The sequence below is a fragment of the Narcine bancroftii genome, chromosome 1 (assembly GCF_036971445.1).
Source record: "Narcine bancroftii isolate sNarBan1 chromosome 1, sNarBan1.hap1, whole genome shotgun sequence".
Lineage (NCBI taxonomy): Eukaryota > Metazoa > Chordata > Chondrichthyes > Torpediniformes > Narcinidae > Narcine > Narcine bancroftii.
Window position 1 is genome coordinate 409655773 of NC_091469.1, and position 19668 is coordinate 409675440.

General features: G+C 41.0%; 1 protein-coding gene across 8 annotated transcripts in view; it reads left to right on the forward strand.

The window, feature by feature from the left end:
- fam221a (family with sequence similarity 221 member A) overlaps nt 1-19668 on the forward strand; it is a 90198-nt gene that overhangs the window by 3633 nt on the left and 66897 nt on the right. For 7 of the 8 annotated variants that reach the window (XM_069913917.1, XM_069913914.1, XM_069913918.1 and 4 more), the window contains exons 2-3: nt 7922-8095; nt 17330-17520. In XM_069913917.1, coding sequence (XP_069770018.1) covers nt 7922-8095; nt 17330-17520 — 365 coding nt within the window. The remainder of the gene's footprint in view (nt 1-7921; nt 8096-17329; nt 17521-19668) is intronic. The other variant, XM_069913915.1, reaches the window with a different exon arrangement.

Below are 19668 nucleotides of genomic sequence, written 5' to 3' on the forward strand. Positions count from 1 at the left end.
TGAGTTTGAGATTGGGTGAGGACTGGTTTGATTTAGTGTCACTGAAGTGACGTTTCTTCATCGTCGTCGTCGGTAGGGAGGCCCACCCAAGATGGCGACCTCCTTGTTGACCACGCAGCATTGGATGAAGAAGAAGCCGAAAGTGGAGTCGAAGCGACCAGAAGTGATGTCACTAGTGCGGTAGGCTGAGGTACCGAGGCTAGGAGCGGTGGTCAGTAAGATGGCGCTCCCCTTACCGCACACGCGGTCATTGCCGGAAGCTCTTTGGGAATGCACGCTGCACTGCTTGCTGACTGATCGGGACCTGCCGACCCTTTGATAGTTGCCTCTCTTACCACAACCCAAGCATGTCGCTCTTTTGGTGGGGCAGAGGCGCCTTGCTTCCCTGGCCTGCCTGCAGAAGTTGCACCTCGATGGTGCAGTCAGTATGATTGCAGCCGTGGTCGGGTCGCTGATTCCTGACGCTGAGTCCCAGGCCGATGACCCTCGTGGTGGAATGTGCATGGTTGGCTCGCTTCTGCCCACGATTGACACCGCCTGGCACTGGGCCGAATCCAGAGTTCTGACCAGTTCAATGACCGTTTTGAGAGGGAGTGGGTCCTCCTTGAGGAGTCTTTGCCGGATGTAGTCCAACCTCAACCCTGACACACGGGCATCTCTGATCAGCTCTTCCTTGCACTGGTTCAGCGATATCATGCCCGGGCCCGTGAGATCCCCCAAACAGTCTTTTCCCAATGTGACCAAGGACTGGACGAACTCTTCGGCAGACTCACCAGGCTGTTGTTTCCAGGGCGCCATCAGGTAACGGGAATAAATCTAGTTCACCTTGGGTTTATAGTGCTCCCGCAGCTCAGCCATCGCGTCGGTGTAAGTCGCACACCCTAATATGGTCAGGTAGGCTTCTGGCCGACTTGTGCTTGAAAGATCTTGAGCTTCTTTTTGTCCGAGTCAACCACCTCCGCAGCGGTGTCAAGAAAATTATTGAAACAGTTCATCCACTGCTCGAAGAGTACCGATGCATCTGGGACTTGGGGGTCTACTTTCAGCCTTTCAGGGTGCAGCAATTTCTCCATAATTGGAGAGTTCTAAAATCTTGCTTAATAAATTGTTGGGTGCTCTTAGTAGTCCAATAATGGTGCAGACAGGAGACTGAAGGGAACAATAGGCTTTATTAAGCAAGAGACTGCTGGCCTGGGTCTAGGCTAGAAAAATGAGCGTGAAGGAGAGGGGACTAGACCTTTAAGGCCAGGGTCCACATGGGAAGAATCAAGGGAGGAGCTAAGGTAGGGAGACCCTCGGAGGGCGGGCCAGCTAGTAAATACAGCCATATCACCACATGGGTGTTTGTCTTCAGGCTCCTGTACCTCCTTCCTGATGTTATCAGTTAACTGGGTGGTGAGGGTCCTTGAGAATAGAGGCTGCTTTCTCCAGATCACCTCTTGGAGATGTCCTTGATGGAGTGAAGACTGATGCCCATGATGGCTCTGGCTGAGTTCACAACTCTCTGTGGTCTTTAACTGTCCTTTGCATTGGAACTTCCATACCAGAGAGTAGTACAGCCAGTCAGAATGCTCTCCCTAATACATTTGTAGAAATCTGCAAGAGTCTTTGGTGAATCCACACGAAGTATAGACATTTGTAAGTCTTTTTCACAATTGCATCAACATGAAGGCTCCAGGATGGATTTTCAGAGATTGAGATTGAAGTCCTTGATGAGGATTAATTTGTGACCTCCTGATTTTCCCCCTCCTGGTCCACAATCAGTTCATTAGTTTTGCTAATGTTAAATGCAACATCATTGTTGTTACACCATTCATCTATCTCATTCCTGTACACTTCCTCATCTGTGTGGGTGATTCTGCTAACAACCATGGTGTCATTGGCACATTTGTAGATAGCATTTAATTTATTCCTAGCCACACAGTCACATTTGTAGAGCAGTGCATGTCTATAGGATCTAGGGTTAGGGATCTGGGGTTCCATTTCTAGGACTGGCAAATTGGGATACAGGTTCTAGCGCTGTATCTTTCTTTCTTGCCCTAACCCATTGTGTCTTCTGGAATGGGTAGATTTCACACTGGTTATTTCATGAACCTATTCAATCTGCAATATTATTGTGAGTCACTGTTCTGTGGGCAGTTCTTCTTTTCTCTCTGTGGCCATTGGGATAAGGTGGCACTTCAGAATATAGTGAGAGACCATTGATGGGAGTTTGGGAGTCAGTTCTGATGAGACATAAATACAATTTTTTTTCATACAGAGGAAACCATGCAAAAATTTGGTTTATTTTTGTGAATGAGACAGAAAGTTCAGAACAATTTTTGCTATGTAGCAGAAAGCCAATGCAAATAGCTGTTTTTAGCTGTTGCACATTTTATGGTAACATTTGACAAAAAAAAGAAGCAAAAAGTTATAAGTAAAGTGCAGACCTGTTCTGGAATGCTGCAATCAAGTTTGAACACAAATAGAGTGAAAGCTTTTAATGTTCAGTTTCAAGTGATTACATTTCATTCATGACAGATGCAAAGTGACTGCATGTAAAATTAGCTGATTCCACCCTCCCCCCACCCCCCCCCCCCCCCCCAGCTTACCAATGAGATGAAAATAGGTAGGACATGTTATGATGTAACCTGCTGTACCAGAGGTCCAAGCACACATAATTACTAATACACTAAGACAAGGAAAGGCTATCGCTCTTTCCCGATGCCAGCGTTCCATGTAGATATTTTCAATGGTGTGGAGAGTTTTGCCTCTAATATTCTGGGCTGTGTCTACTATTTTTTGCAACACTTTCTACTCAGAGGTATTGGTGCAAAAATCATCAAGGATCCATATCACCAGGACCATGCTCTATGGCAGGGGTGGCCAAACTTGCTTAACATAAGAGCCACATACCATAAACTTCAGATGTTTGCAATCACGTGATTGCAAGCCACACCCATTAACACTATTGTTAGCCCCTTTCAGGTGGCCATAATACCTGAATGTAAAGTCGCCTAAAATACCCGAATGCGGCTGTCAGGAGACCACCTGAAAGTGGAGAACCTGTCCCCGAGATTTCAGGTGCCTAGCAGGGGGTGGGCTGATGATAATCAGCCGGCAACCCAATTCCCCATGCCTGACAGCCCCCTAGTGCGGGACATCAGGCTGGAGTGGCCAGTGCGGGACTACGGGGCTGGGGTGGCTGGCACAGGAGGTTGCTCACCCTGGTATAGTTTTGTTGGGGAAAGTATTTTCCAATCCTTGATTTGCAAATCATCCATTTGCAAAATGCTGATACACTGCAGATAGTGAAGAAGCACTGTTTCAAAGGGAGCAATTTTGCAAAAGATTTATTTCTAATCAAGTCTACACACCAAACGTACCCCAGGCACCTGAAAGCAGCAAGGTCAAGCTTTCAGGTGCCTAACAGCGGACAGGCTGTTGACAATGAGCTGGTGACCTGCTGACAGCCACCCTCCCCGCTGCGGACAGCTACCCTCCCCGCTGCGGACAGCTACCCTCCCCACTGCCAACACCTACCCTCCCCACTGCCAACAGCTACCTTCCTCGCGAGCTGCACATTACATGTCAAAGAGCCGCATGTGGCTCACGAGCCGCAGTTTGGCCACCCCTGCTCTATGGGATGTCATGTATATACTCTATCCAGTACTCTAAATTTGAAATTTGTACTTTGATGAGAACATAGTGATTATGCAATGGGATACAGATAGATAAAATAATTGGGCGAAGACCTGGTCAACAGTTTAATGTGGGGAAGTCTAAGGTCATGCACTTTGCTAACAGGATTCAAAAGGCAGTAATCTTTTAAATGTTGCAGTTAGAGGTACCCACCAACTTCAAAAGAGCATCAATCATCCCAGTACCCAAGAAGAGGAGTGTGGGCTGCCTCAATGACTACCACCCAGTAGCACTAAGTTTTAATGTGATGAAATGCTTTGAGAGGCTGGTCATGGCCAGAATTAACATGTACCTAAGAAAAGATCTGGACCCACTGCAATTTGCCTATTGTCACATTCGCTTTACAGCAGATGCAATATTGCTGGCTCTCCACTCAGCTCTGGATCACTGCTAAATCAGCAGTTTATACATACAGCTGCCATCATAGACTACAGCTTGGCCTTCAGTACCATTATTCCATCAGTGCTGGCCAAGAAGCTACCATCTCTAGGCCTCTGTACCCTCTGCAACTGGATCCTTGACTTTCTCATTGGAAGACCATAGTCAGTGCGAATTGGAAACAACGTCTCCTCCTCACTAACCTTCAACACAGGTGCATCCCAAGGATGTGTGCTTAGCCCACTGCTCTACTTGTTATACACCCATGACTGTGTGGCAGGCATAATTCCATTGTCATCTACACCACAGTTAATGATTCTGCTGATACCATAGTTGTTGGCAGAATCACAAATGGCAATGAGGAAGTGTACAGGAGGGAGATAGATCAGCTCTTTGAATGGTGTAACGACAACAACCTTGTGCTCAATGTCAGCAAAACAAAGGAGGTGATTGTGAACTTTAGGAGGAAGTCAGTGGAACATGACCCAGTCCTCATCAAGGGCTTAGTAGTGGAGAGAGTTAAGAACTTCAAATTCCTGGGCGTCAGGATCTCCGAGGATCTGTCCTGAAGCCTTCACGTTGATGCAATCGTAAAGAAGGTTTGCCAGTGGATATGCTTTGTGAGGTGACTGAGGAGGTTTGGCAAGTCACCGCATATTCTAGTAAACTTCTACAGGTGTACCTTAAAGAGCATTCTGGTTGGTTGCATCACTGCCTGGCATGGAAGCACCAACTCTCAGCACAAGAATAAACTCCAGAAGGTTGTTAACTCGGCCTGCAACATCACAGGCACCAAACTTCACTCCATTTAAAAAAGCAGCCTCTATCCTCAAACCCCCCCCCCCCCCCCACCGCCTCCCAGACCATGCCCTCTTCACTCTGCTACCATTGGGGAAAAGGTACAGGAGCCTAAAGACTCAGCTTCTTGTCCACTGCCATTAGATTCCTGAATAATCAATGAACCAAAGACACTGCCTTTTTGTGCAGTATTATTGTTCTTTTTATTTTATTTTTTTATTGTAAGGTTGTAAGATGGTTATAATATGTACGTTTGCTCTATGATGCTACTGCAAAACACCAAATTTCATGACTTGTTATGACAATAAATTCTAATTCTGAAATGAAGAGCAAGTACAAATGAGTGAATTCAGAGGAATTCAGCTGTTCTGAATCATGGATCACAAAAAGTTAGCAGGCAGGTCCAACAAATAAAGAAGGATAACAGTATTTTGGCCTTTATTACAAAAGAGCTGGAGTTTATGCTTAGTTTTAGGGTGGTTTTGTTTAAGTTTTACAGAATCTTGATAAGGGCACACCTGGAACACTGTGCACATTTTTGTTCCCCTGTAAATGCAGTAGCATTGGAGTCAGTCTAAATGAGATCCACTAGGGTTCAATACTACTTTGGATGAGAGGATTATTCCATGAAGGAAGGCTTCCACTATTTATGTTTGTATTCCTTGGAGTTTAGAAGAAGTAACCATATTCATGTAATATCCAAAGGTGACTCGACAGGGTAAACATTGAAATGTTTTCAGGAAATCACAAGCAAAAGGATGCAGATACAAAATAAAATGATGGGTATTTAAAACTGAGATGCATGGAATTTCTTCTCTCAGTGTGGTAGAAGTCAGATCATTAGATATATTGGAGGTGGAGGTAAATATGGAATTAATGCAGGCAAATGGGTTTGGTGTAGAAAGGCATGATGGTCAGCATAGATATGGTGGGCTGAAGATCCTCTTTTTATGCTGTGCCACACTCCATAACTTTCAAAATGCTTTTGATAAATTGTTGTATGTCATGTAGAAGGAAGGTCACAAAACAAAAAGGATTGTAGCATCGTAGATAATAAATTGGATAAGTAACAGGAGAGGAGATTTATACTGAAATCTAGTTTTTACAATTGAAGACCCAGACAATCTGTATTATGACCACTGTTTCTGACATGTACTAATGATTTGGACTTTGGATGGACTGGATAAAGTTTCCATAGCTGAAAATGACAGAATTTGGACGTGTAATATACTGTTCAGAAAATAAGACTTAAAAGGAGATATAAAGAGGTTGGTGAAATAGGCAGATAGATGTCAGACAAAAGTTATGCTAGGAAATGTTAAATATTACATTTAGCAAAAAATATAAGATGAGGCAATATTGTCTAAATGACACCATTCTAAGAACAGAGAGCTTTCTGAATATAAATGCATATTTTGTTGAAAGTGGTAGGGCAGATGAAAAAGTGATTACAAAAACCAGGCAATATATTGTGTTTATAAATAGAGACATAGAATATCAGAGCAACACAGTCATGATAGCTGACAATGTCCAGTCCCTCTTACACTGCTTTCTCACAGCCTTTTTCCTAACATCCACACCATCGCCACAACCTGACTGATATTTGGGTGCAAAGAGAACTAAAAGTTTTAAGATTGATAGAGGTGAGGTAAAAAGTCAGTTGATATGCTATTGAATAATGGAACCGATTCAAATGCCCTTATCAGTTCTATGTTTATGTATTCATGCACAATAGATTTGTGTAATGAAAAGATAGTTGAGTTTCTGTGTCAAAGTTAAATTGACAGATGCTTTTCATGTGGAATAGACAAATATTTTGCAAGTTGTGGTATGGATGTGAACTGACGAGAAATAAAATCTGAACAAAATTTAAAAAAAAGTCAGGTAACCTTGATAAAAAGGGGTAAGAGAAAAGCAATGAATAAGAGAGAATAAATCTTAGCTCAGAAAATAAAAATGTATAATCGCTGCTGAATTGTACTCCCCAGCCAATGAAGAACACTATTGAACATACATTTGCAAGTTTAAATATATTAATTGTCAGTCCTAATTAAACTTTCTTTGGAGACTGGGACATAAATAAAAGTGATGGATAATCATTTAAAAAATAATTATGCATGATTTTTTTTTAAAAAAAAGTAAAATAATGTAAAAGTAGGATTTATTGCCAATATGGCAAATTGGGTTCACGATAAAATTCATGAAATTAAATATCAAGACACTCCAAAACCTGGGCCTCTGCATTCCTCTCTGCAACTGGATCCTCAACTTCCTCATCAGAAGTACAAATTGGAAACAAAGTCTCCTCCTCACTGATTATCAACACAGGCGCATCTCAAGGATACACGCTTAGCCCACTGCTCTACTCAGTTTATTCCCATGACTGTGTGGCAAAGCACAATTCCAATGCTATTTACAAAATTTTTGTTGCCTTCTTCCTCTTCTCCATTCCTCTAGCAGCTTCTTCTACCTCATCTGCTGAGGTTGATTTTGGTGAACTCTCATCAGAGTCGCCATACTGTAAAAATTCATCCTCCTGGATGAGTTCAGACTGTAGTAGTTGATCTACAGAGTCACGCATGTGCACTGTCGTGCATTTGTGCACTAAATCAGAAGATCCTCCGGCAGCTTGCTCTGTCAATAGGACCATAGATGTCACTGTGCTGGGGTCAGGAGGAGATATTTCCAGATAGGAGGTGAGTAAAACTTCATGCCCTGGCTTCTTAGCTTGTACAAGCCTTTGTTCCCGAGGTTCTTCTCTCTGGCAATGCATTCCCGAAGCTGCCAGTTGTATCTTGTTCTTATTTGAAGCCATTATTAAATAGGTTCAGGTAACATTTGAGCAAAGAAAATTGTAGAAATATGATACTTTAAACCTCATTTTTTAACAAATTTTAGGAGGGCTGAGAGTTCACATCCAACCTCTCACCACATCATGTGACTCCCCAAAATTCCAATTTTTTTTTAGCCAATTTTGTAAAGGCATATTCATAAAACTCACATTAATTTTTTTTGTTTATTAATTTAACTGGTGACCACAGTTGTAACTTACTTTTGTTCTTAGGATTGTTGGTGAGGATGATGGAGGGAACCTCTTTACGCCAGAGGAATATGAGAGGTACAAGAAGGAAGTGCTGCCAATACGATTACAGAACCGATTGTTTGTTAGTTGGACATCACCCAATGGGATTGATTGCAAATTAGTTGGCCCAGAAACACTCTGTTTTTGCAGGCACAGGTACTGTTAATTTATTTTGCTTTTGTTAGATATATATTTTTTAATCTTGGTGTATCCAATTTTCTCTTTTTTGGAGAGTGGTTTCATTCTTTGATTATATCTCTCAACATGCTGGCCAATATCTGACCAAAATAAACAATACATTAAGTATGTGGTATCAATAGAGAGTACAGAAGAGATTCTCCAGGATTTTTTTTTCTGAAATTGAGGGCTGTAATGTTATGGGCCCAAAGGACCCCAAAACCCAGCAGCAACAGATTCACCAAGACAAATGGTTATTTAAATAAAAGTCATTTAATTTTTTTTTTAAACATAAAAACAGGATCAAACTTTAATTTATTACTATGAACTTAACCCTCTTCTAATTCTAAGCTCACAAGTATGTAATGTGTATAAGTTCAGAAAAGTTATTTGATTCACAGTCCAATCTCATTTCTCACTCTTCCAAGTTCACCTGTATCAGACAATTCTTATACTGTGCACAGAATTTAACATTTATGAATTTTCACCAAGCGCTGTTGCTTAAATGGTTATCACTCAGGGAGGTTCTTGTCGGTTTCAGAGAGAGATTCATTGCTCGTTGGATGCACACAAACTGATTTACTTCCATCAGCCACTTCAGAGTCTTGCCGAAGAAACTTTCCCATCAGGGTTTTCCAAATGACAACCTCTTCTTCCACGTAACCACAGAGTTCCTCTTGTTTCCCTTATTTCAGGCAAAACAATCTAGTCAGCCATTTCCTCTTGTATGGAACACAAGGGTTTTCAATAGGCTGAACTCAGAACTCACAACCCGTCTTCAAAATGGGGTTCAAACAAGCTGCCAGCTTCCAAAAGCCTCTGCAGAACTCAAACTGTATTCTCTCTCTCTTAGAGAAACCTGTTTTGTCTTTGTTCTCTCTCTGCTTGCAAAACCACATGACCTTCGTAGAACAGCAAACTGACACCAGACAGATTGCCACACCGGATCCAATCTTCTAAGCCTGTTCATCGGTTGCTTTCAAAGCAATAATCCATTTACACCTGCTTTTGAAATTCTTCAGCAAAGCAGTATCATTGTTTTATTGTCTTTGCAAAGGCTTTCACTGCCTGCATGACAGGCTTCAGCCAAGCTCTTGCATTTTAAATGAGATCTGTTTTGTGAAGTGTTTGTGTTGAAGTGACCTACACTCTAAACCCTCACAATCTATCTCCTTTAAAAACATATATACAATATAAAATGTAATAATAATAATAATAATAATTAGGAAAGGTTATATAGACAGGGTTAATTCTTACAGAAATGTAGGAGGTGAAGGGGTGTCCTTATACAGGTTTACAAAATTATAAGGGGAATAAACAGGATAGATGATCAGAGTCTTTTTCGTAAAGCATTGAAGGGCACAGGTTTAAGGCAAGATGAAATACATTTAAAGAAGAACTGAAAGATAAGATTTTCACACAGCACATGAAGATATTGACCAAGCTGTACTGTTCTGTGATTCTCTGATTTTATGATCAGGTACCAATTACAGAAAGCTGATAGTGATGGAAACAACAACTGATGCCAACATTGCATTGGGGAGAGACACCTCTAACATGCATCTATAACCAGACAATAACCAAGCATACTACAAAAGTCACGTCTGTTCCTCAATAATCCATCCATTATTAGGTGGTTCCTGAAAGCAAATGTGTACAGGGATTATCTGCTTTGTGCAGTGCATTATTGGGTCTTGCTAGTTTTTTACATTTAACATTTCCTCTTCAGTATGCACTAATTTTTGTAGGGGATCCCCAGCCTAGATGAGGATGATTAGGTGGGCTTTTGACCCTACTTGCTGCTTGTTCCTTCAATGCTCTTCTAAATATGCGACAGTAGTAAAGCAAACAAATACTGTCAATATATTAAATATCATATTCAGCATATGTAGGTTTATAAGCAGTTTTGTCAACGTTTAAATACATACAACTCTGAGGTTTGTTTTCAGGCTGAATTTCTACTTATTAATAGTTCAAAAAACTGTACTCAAGAAAAGAGATGTATATATGTGAAAAGAGAAATTTAAACCAAGAAAGAATTGTAAACAAACTGAGAGTGTAATACAGAAAAAATTCAGTAATTTCAAGTCGTCAATTTTATCATGCTCACATGGTAGGATGAAATAGCGTTTCTCCAGGACCGCGGAGCATATTTACATAGATATAAGTTAGGAAAGGAGTTACTACATTAAAATATTAAGGTATTGAGACGTATACACTGAGAACCTTTGGCGCACTATCCATAACTGTACTGGGAGTTCAGGAACCTGATGGCTTGGGGGGAAAAAGCTGTTTCCCACTCTGGATGTAAGGGCCCGAGTGCTTTAGTACCTCCTGCCAGATAGCAGAAGGGAGAACAGTTTACATGTGGGATGTCTGGAGTTTTTCACAATGTTTATTGCTTTCCATCTGCATCGAGTATAGTAAATGTCCTCCATGCTAGGAAGAGGTTCCTCAAAGGTCTTTTCTGCTGATTTCACTCTCCTCTGCAGGGTCTTGTGGTCCGTGGAGGTACAGCTTCCAAACCAAGGGGTGATACAGTTGCGCAGGATGCTCTCAATACATCCTCTGTAGAATGTAGTGTGGATGAAGGATTGGAGATGGACTTCCCTCAGCCTTTGCAGGAAGTAGATGCGCTGCTGGGCTTTTTTGGATATGGAGCTGGGGTTTAAGGGACCAGGTGAGGTTCTCTGCCTGGCTCACACCAAGGAACTTGATACTCTTGACGACGTCAATGGTAGAGCTGTCAATGGTCAGGGGAATGTGGTCTCCCCGGGCCTTCCTGAAGTCGACAACCATCTCTTTTGTTTTTTTTTTAATGTTCAGATATAGGTTGTTTGCTCTGTATAGTTCGTTAGTGTCTGCACTTCGTCTCTGTATGTTGCCTCCTCGCTCTTACTGATGAGTCCCACCACTGTTATGTCGTCAGCAAACTTGATGATGTAGTTCAAGCTGCGTTTGTCTGCACAATGGTAGGTCAGCAGAGTAAACAACAGTGGACTAAGCATGCAGTCTTGGGGGGCCCTGTGCTCAATGTGATAGTCTTAGAGGTGCTGTTTCTGATCTGGAATGCTTGAGATCTCCCTGTCAGGAAATCAAGAATCCAATTGCAGAGGGAGGTGTTTAATCCCAGCAGGCACAACTTCCTTATCAGGAACTGAGGTATGATCATGTTGAATACTGAACTGAAGTCAATAAACAGCAGTCGAACATTTGAGTCTTTATTTTCCAGGTGGGTAAGGGCTAGATGAAGGGCTGTGGTGATAGCATCATCCGTAGACCGGTTCGATCTATATGCGAACTGCAGGGGGGCCAGTGAGTTTAAAGTGCCCCATGATGAGCCTCTTGAAGCTCTTCACGACCATGGATGTGAGTGCAACAGGGCGGTCTCCATCTGGGCAGGGCTGCGATCAATGCCCTCGGGAGAGTGTTTGGTAGTGCTGTTGGGGAAGGTTTAAACTAGTGTGGCAGGGGGATGGGATCAAGAGTAGAGAGACAGAGGGGTTTAGCATGAGGGAAGAAGTTGGAGATAGGAGGGCGGAAAGCAAAAGAGGCAGGCAGGTAACCTCAGGGCAAAAATGTAAAAGGGCCACTTTACAGCATAATGGTGATAGGGTTAAGGCTCTGGTAAAAACAAGCTTGAAGGCCTTGTGTCTTAATGCAAGGAATATTCGTAATAAGGTGGATGATTTGAATGTGCAGATACCTGTAAATGACTATGATATAGTTGGGATCACAGAGACATGGCTTTAAGGGGACCAAGGCTGGGAGCTTAACATTCGTGGATTTTCAATATTCAGGAGGGACAGACAGAAAGGAAAAGGAGGTGGGGTAGCATTGTTGGTTAGAGAGGAGTTAAAAGCAATAGAAAGGAAGGATGTTAGCTTGAATGATGTGGAATCAATGTGGGTAGAGCTGCAAAATGCAAGGGGGCAGAAGACATTAGTGGGAGTTGTATATAGACCACCTAACAGTAGTAGAGAGCTTGGGGATGGCATTAAATAGGAAATTGAAAATGCGTGCAACAAAGCCAAGGCAGTTATAACGGGTAACTTTAATCTCCATATAGACTGGAAGAATCAAATTGGCAAGGGTACTGATGAGGATGATTTCTTATAAGGTATACGGGATAATTTTCTAACCCAGTATGTTGAAGAGCCAACGAGGAAACAGGCCATTCTAGACTGGGTTCTGAGTAATGAGGAAGGGTTAGTTAACAATCTTGTTGTGCGAAGCCCTTTGGGCAAGAGTGACCACAATATGGTGGAATTTTACATTAGGATGGAAAGTGACAGTGTTAATTCTGTAACTCAGGTTCTGAACCTAAAGAAGGGTGACTTTGATGGTATGAGACGCAAATTGATTAAGTTAGATTGGCAAATGTTACTTAAAGGATTAATTATAGAAAGGCGATGGCAAGCATTTAAGGATCACCTGGATGAAATACAGCGTTTGTTCATCACAGTTTGGAAAAAGAATAACTCAAGGAGGGTAGTACATCCTTGGATAACAAAGGAAATCAGGGAGAGTATCAAGTGTAAAGAGGAACCGTATAGACTAGCCAGGAAAGACAGAATACCAGAGGATTGGGAGAAATTCAGAGTTCTACAGAGGAAGACAAAGGGATTAATCAGGAAAGGCAAAAGAGATTATGAGAGAAAGTTGGCAGGGAACATAAAAAATGACTAAAAGTTTTTATAGATATGTAAAGAGAAAGAGACTAGTAAAGACAAATGTGGGTCCCTTGCAGTCAGAAACAGGTGAATTGGTCATGGGGAGCAAGGACATGGCAGACCAATTAAATAACTACTTTAGTTTGGTCTTCACTAGGGAAAATATGAATAATCTTCAGGAAATAATAGGGGACCATGGGGCTAATGTGACGGAAGGACTGGGGAAAATAAGTGTAAGTTATGAGGTTGTGTTGGATAAATTGAAGGGATTAAAGGCAGACAAGTCCCCAGGGCCAGATGGTCTGTATCCCAGAGGGCTAAAGGAAGTAGCCAATGAAATAGTGGATGCATGTTTCAAAACTCTTTAGATTCTGGAGTAGTTCCTGAGGACTGGAGGGTGGCTAATGTAACTCCACTTTTTAAAAAGGGAGGGAAAGAGAAATCAGGGAATTATAGACCAGTTAGCTTGACATCGGTAGTGGGGAAAATGTTAGAGTCAGTTATTAAAGAAGTGATTGCGGCACATCTGGAAAGTGGTGAATTCCTTGGTCAGAGCCAGCATGGTTTTATGAAGAGAAAATCGTGTCTGACTAATCTTACTGAATTTTTTGAGGATTTAATTAGTAGAGTGGATAGGGGAGAACCAGTGGATGTGGTTTACCTGGATTTTCAGAAGGCTTTTGATAAGGTCCCACACAGGAGATTACTATACAAACTTAAGGCACACGGTATAGGGGATATGGTGTTGAGGTGGATAGAGAATTGGTTGAAAGATAGGAAGCAAAGCGTAGGAATAAACGGGTACTTTTTGGAATGGCAGTCAGTTACTAGTGGGGAACCACAAGGGTCAGTGCTCGGACCCCAGCTATTTACGATATATATTAATGATTTAGATGAGGAAATAGAAAACAGCACTTCCAAGTTTGCAGACGACACGAAGCTGGGTGGGATTGTGAGCTGTGTAGAGGCTGTTAAGAGTGTGCAGGGTGACTTGGACAGGTTGGGTGAGTGGGCAAATGCATGGCAGATGCAATATAATGTGGATAAGTGTGTGGTTGTCTACTTTGGAGGAAAGAATGGGAAGGCTGAGTACTATCTTAATGGTATCCAATTAGGAAAAGGGGAGATGCAAAGAGACCTGGGTGTCGCTGTGCATCAGTCATTAAAAGTGGGCATGCAGGTGCAGCAAGCAGTAAAAAAGGTGAATGGTATGTTGGCGTTCATATCAAGAGGATTCAAGTTCAGGAGCAGAGAGGTATTGATGCAGTTGTATAGGGCCTTGGTGAGACCTCACCTGGAGTGAGGTTTTGGTCTCCTTATCTGAGGAAGGACATCATTGCCATGGAGAGAGTGCAGAAAAGGTTGACCAGATTGATACCAGGGATGGTGGAACTTGCATATGAAGAAAGGCTAGAATGACTGGGCTTATACTCACTGGAGTTTAGACGATTAAGAGGAGATTTAATAGAAACGTTCAAAATTCTTAAGGGATTTGACAGGCTAGATGCAGGAAGATTGTTCCCAATGTTGAGCAAGTCTAGAACCAGGGGTCACAGTTTAAGGATAAAGGGGAAGTCCTTTAGGACTGAAATGAGGAAGAATTTTTTCACTCAGAGGGTGGTGAATTTATGGAATTCTCTGCCACAGGAAGTGACTGAGGCCGGTTCCATAGCTATATTTAAGAGAGAGTTAGATTTAGTACTTGTGACTAGGGGGAATCAGGGGGTATGGAGAGAGAGCTGGAACAGGGTACTGAGTGGATGATCAGCCATGATCAAAATGAATGGTGGCGTAGGCTTGAAGGGCCAAATGGCCTACTCCTACACCTATTTTCTATGTTTCTATGTAAATGTTAAGGCAGGATACAGGCAACTTCTTTGGCAAAGGAACAATGGTGGCATCTTTGAAACACATGGGGACCACAACACTACACAGGGAAATGTTAAAGATCTGCTGCTGAGCCGCACAACCCTTGAGCACTCTGCCGGAAATGTTATCCAGTCCAGCAGCTTTCCCTGGATTGACTTTGTCAAGTTTTCTCTGAACATTAGCCACTGTAAGACACAGCACCTGATTGTTTGGAGGAGGGGTGGTTTTTTCCACTGCCACATTGTCTTTTGCCTCAAAAGCACGTTGAATTTGTTCATTTCATCTGGGAGGGAGGCATCACCAGCACGTGCAGATGGTTCAGTCTTGTGTTTAGTGGTATCTTGGATCCCCTTCCACATGCGTCATGTGTCCTTGCTGCCAGGAAGTGACTGTGAATGTCCCGGGTCTGCGCATGCTTAGCCTCCCTGATGGCCTTAGACAATAACTAATGTGCAAAGTAAGAGTCCTTAAATGAATCTTTGATTGAGTTTTTTGTTTAGGAGGCTGATGATGAAGGGGTAGCAACTGTTCTTGAACCTGATGATAAGTCTTTCTTTCCTGATGGCAGCAGCAAGAAGAGTGCCTGTCCTGGGAGGTGTGGATCCTTGATAATTGCTGCTCCTCTCTGACAGGAGCATTCCATGTAGATTTTCTTGATGGTGGGGAGAGCTTGGCCTGTGATCTACTGGCTGTGTCCACTACCTTTTGTAGGATTTTCCGCTCAGAGGTATTGGTGCCCCCATACTAGGCTGTGATTCAGTCCGTCAGCACACTTTCCACTACACATTTATAGAAGTTTTCCAAGGTTTTTTGATGTACAAGCATCCACAAACTCTTGAGGAAGTAGTGGTGCTGATGTGACGTCTTCACGATGACATTTGGGTATTGGGTCCAGGAAAGGTTGTCGGAGATAGTGACTGCCAGGAATTTAAATTGGCTTACCCTTTCCACCTCTGATCCCCGAATGATTACTGGATTGTACACCTCTGGTTTCCCTTCCAAAAGTTTACAATCAGCTCCTTGGTTTTGATAACATTGAGTGTGAGGTTGTTGTTAGTGCACCATTCAGCCAAGCTTTCAATCTCCCTCCTGTATGCTGATTTCTTGCCCCTTTTTATACAACCCACTTCCCTGGTATCATCAGCAAATTTGTAGATGATGTTGTTGTCGCACCGAGCCACACAGTTATAGGTACAACTGTATAAAGCAAGTAGAGCAGGGGGCTAATGATGGAGATGGTGGAGGAGATGCTTTTACCAATTCTTACTGATTGTGGCCTGGAAGTGAGGAAATCCAGGATCCAATTACACAGTGGAGTATTAAAACCCTGGTCTTGGAGTTTGCTAATCAGTTTTGAGGGGATGATGGAGTTGAATTCCAAACTGTAATTAATAAAGAGAATCCTGATATACTGTATGCATCCTTGCTGTCAGACTGTTCCAGGATTTTGTGTAGAGCCAGTGAGTTGGCATCTGCCATAGACCTGTTGCTGCGGTAGGTAAACTGAAACGGATCCATGTAGATGCTAAGACAGGAAATGGTATGCTTCAACACCAGCCTCAAGAGCCATTGGGCTCGTGAACCTCATCACAAAAACCCTGTGTGCCACTATTGTTATGACACTTTATCTTGCACCATGGAAATGTGAATATTCAATATATCTTTTATATTTATTTATTGTGCACTTTTTTTACAAATATCTACATATGTATATTGAATAATGAATCATTTAAGTACTTACTTTGCATATTATTTATAATTGAACCTTTCTGTATTGCACTGTTTGTTTGCATTTCCTTCTTGTTTACATTTCTCTCTTTTGTATACATATCTTTTCTTGAGTACAGTTTTTTTGCACTACTGATAAGTAGACATTTTGTCTGGTGCACAGCTAAAAGAATCTCAGAGTTGTGTGTGATGTTGGGTATGTACTCTGACAATAAACCTAATCTTTTAACCTTGATGTAACAAAAATATTATCATTTAACAGTAGTCAATTTTACACACAATTAAAAAATTATAAATGTATCTAATTTGTAAAGTATTAATTGTTAGCTATTGTACACAGTTATAATTTTAGTACACTGAAAAGATATATAATCTATCTACTTTAAGCATTTACTGTTTATAAACTTTCCTGTCAGAAAATTATCATTCTTTAAACACTATCGGTTCAAAATTAAATCTTCCTTTGGATTCTTTTTGACTGATCATCGGAGCAAATGCTGATATGTATGATCTTGTGTTGTAACAGTATTCCACTTTATGTCCACATTTTGGATTGTTTTCATGTGAAGTGAAATTCAAGGCATCTCCTTCATTGGATTAAGGTTTAATTTGATATTATTTTCTAAATGTTATGTCCTTCAAATTATCATTATAAATTCCCCTGAGCATATTTGGATTGGACAACTCATTGGGTGCATTTGCATTGTAATTGCACTCTTCTATCATTTTGAAAACTTCACGTACAGAAATGATCAAGCTATGACATACCAAATTTTACATTAACAATCTTTATTAAAAGTTCCAATGGGTGTATCATTTTAATAGCAATAGATTGATATGGATCTGTATACATTAATATTATATTGATACAATTTTAGATTGTGCTGCTAACTTTCAAACCAATTATAAAACTTTTATGAAACGTGTTCTTTTGTTCCTAAAGATATAAGCAGCACAAAACAGATTACAAAGTAATTCCAAAAGAACGTCCAATTTTGCTGCCTTGTCGAGCAAAAGGTTGCAGGTGTATCTCTTACAATTATGTGCCTCTGAATGGAACTCATCCAATTCGTTGTAGGTGCAAACATTATGCTGATGACCATGATGAATTGGCACCTTATAAATGTAATAAGTGTGAGTAAAGCTTTTATTAACAAAATATTATACTTATATAATATTTTTCTGATCTGCCTTTCATTCTAATCTTTATGATCTTACTTCTTTCGAGTAGAGTGAAACCCCCTGGTATCAGGCACCTATGGAGATTTGTAGATGCCGCATTAATGTATTTTCCGGTTGCTTGAGACTTACTTTTACATTGTTGAACTAATACACCTGCATTAAGAATAAACAGTTTTAAAGACAAAATACAAAAATACTGTACTTACACTGAACAAACTTCACTTGCATGAATATATAAACCTTAAAACATTTTACTTTATTTTCAGTCACATTTTTTGAAAACATTTAACCGTCAATGCATCTGCCGGTTCTTCCCCCACCAGGTAGCCACCCAAAAGACAAAAATAACATTATCGATAATTAGCCCCTCCCCCCCAAATTTTGCAGATAAAGCCTTTGACCAGGGTGACTCTTACTAAGTAGGGATAAAGAGAAAATTTAAGAAAGTCACTGCAACGGCAAGCGACATCAACCAGCTCTTCATCCTGGGCCACACCATTGCTGTTTTATAGTACTTTTTTCAAACAGATGCTACAACCAAAGCACAACAAAGGTTGAATATTTGCTCCCATCTTCACCAAAGGTTTATGCGTTACTTCAGAAAACATTTACTTTTACATTTTTGAACTTGCAGTTTTTTTTTTAACTTATTATTTTAATGTTTAAAATTTATTTTCCTCATTTGTTTTTGCCGGTCGCTTGAGGCTGACAGTTGCTTGAATTCTGGATACCAGGTCTTTTACTTAGAGCCATTTACAAGCCTTCATAATTAAAATTCTGGTCCATTAAAAAAGGGCCTTTGCTACATGAGTCCTATTTTGGAATTCATGATACAAACATCATAAAATATATTTTAAAGAAATTCCAACATTTGTGGCCCTGTCTTCTCCAATCATAATAGCAACAAAGGAATTCACTGAGCCAGAATTTCGAGAGAGAGTAATAGTCATACAACGTGGAATCATGCTTTTCAGCCCACTTTGTCTGCAATGTCCGTCAAATACCCATTTACTCTAATCCTACAATAATCTCAATTTATCTCACCACATTCTGAACAACTCCTTTCAGATCCAACCATTTACCTGCACATCAGAAGCAACTTACACTGGCCAATTAAGCAACTAACCTACACATCTTTGGAATATGGAAGGAAACTGAAACATCCAGAGTAAGACCATGTGGTCACAGGAAAAACATGTAAAGCCCACCCAGACAATATTTAAAAAAAAAATTAATTTAATTCTTTAAGTTATCAGGCACCTATAGGGATTGGTAGATGCCTCATTAGTGTAGCTTCTGGTTGCTTGAGACTCATTCTTATAATGCCTAATTAATACACCTGCATTAAGAATAAACAGTTTAAAAGACAGAATACAAAAATACAATCTACAGTAACAGGCCTTTTGGCCCATGAGTCCTTGCCACCCAATTTACACCCAATTAACCTACACCCCTGGAACAGTTTTGAATGGTGGAAGAAACCGGAGCCCCCAGAGAAAACCCACACAGACACGGGAAGAACATACAAACTCCTTACAGACAGCGCAGGATTCAAATCCTGGTCCAGTCCTGATCGCTAGCGCTGTAAAGGCGTTGTGCTAACTGCTATGCCAACTGTGCCGCCCAAGATTTAAGTTGAGATTAAGAGTTGTAAGGCAGCAGCTTCACTAATTGTGTCACCATTGAGGTTGAAAACACTTGTGTTAACTTATGCATGAATATGGGTGCAACTTCACAAGTGGGGCAGATGTGTGCTATTCCTTGGATAACTCTATGAAAACATAATGTTGCATTTTCTTATGCTGTTGAATTACTTTATGTTGTTTTTTTCATAATAATTATGAACTATACTCATAGCAAAAGAGTACAATTTGTTATTTTTATATGTGAGTATCCTTTACTGAGAAGTGTAATGACTGACTGTCATTCTTTTGTCAAATAAATTTTGGAAGTATTTAGTAAGTCAGGCAGCATGTGTAGAGAAAGAGTTAATCCAGTATAATTGTACCAGATTTCCAGGCTCTGCAGAATTTTACCTTTATATTTTTTTGTAGAGGTTAGACTGCAGGCACCATGAAAATGACAGGTTGTAGATTTTAC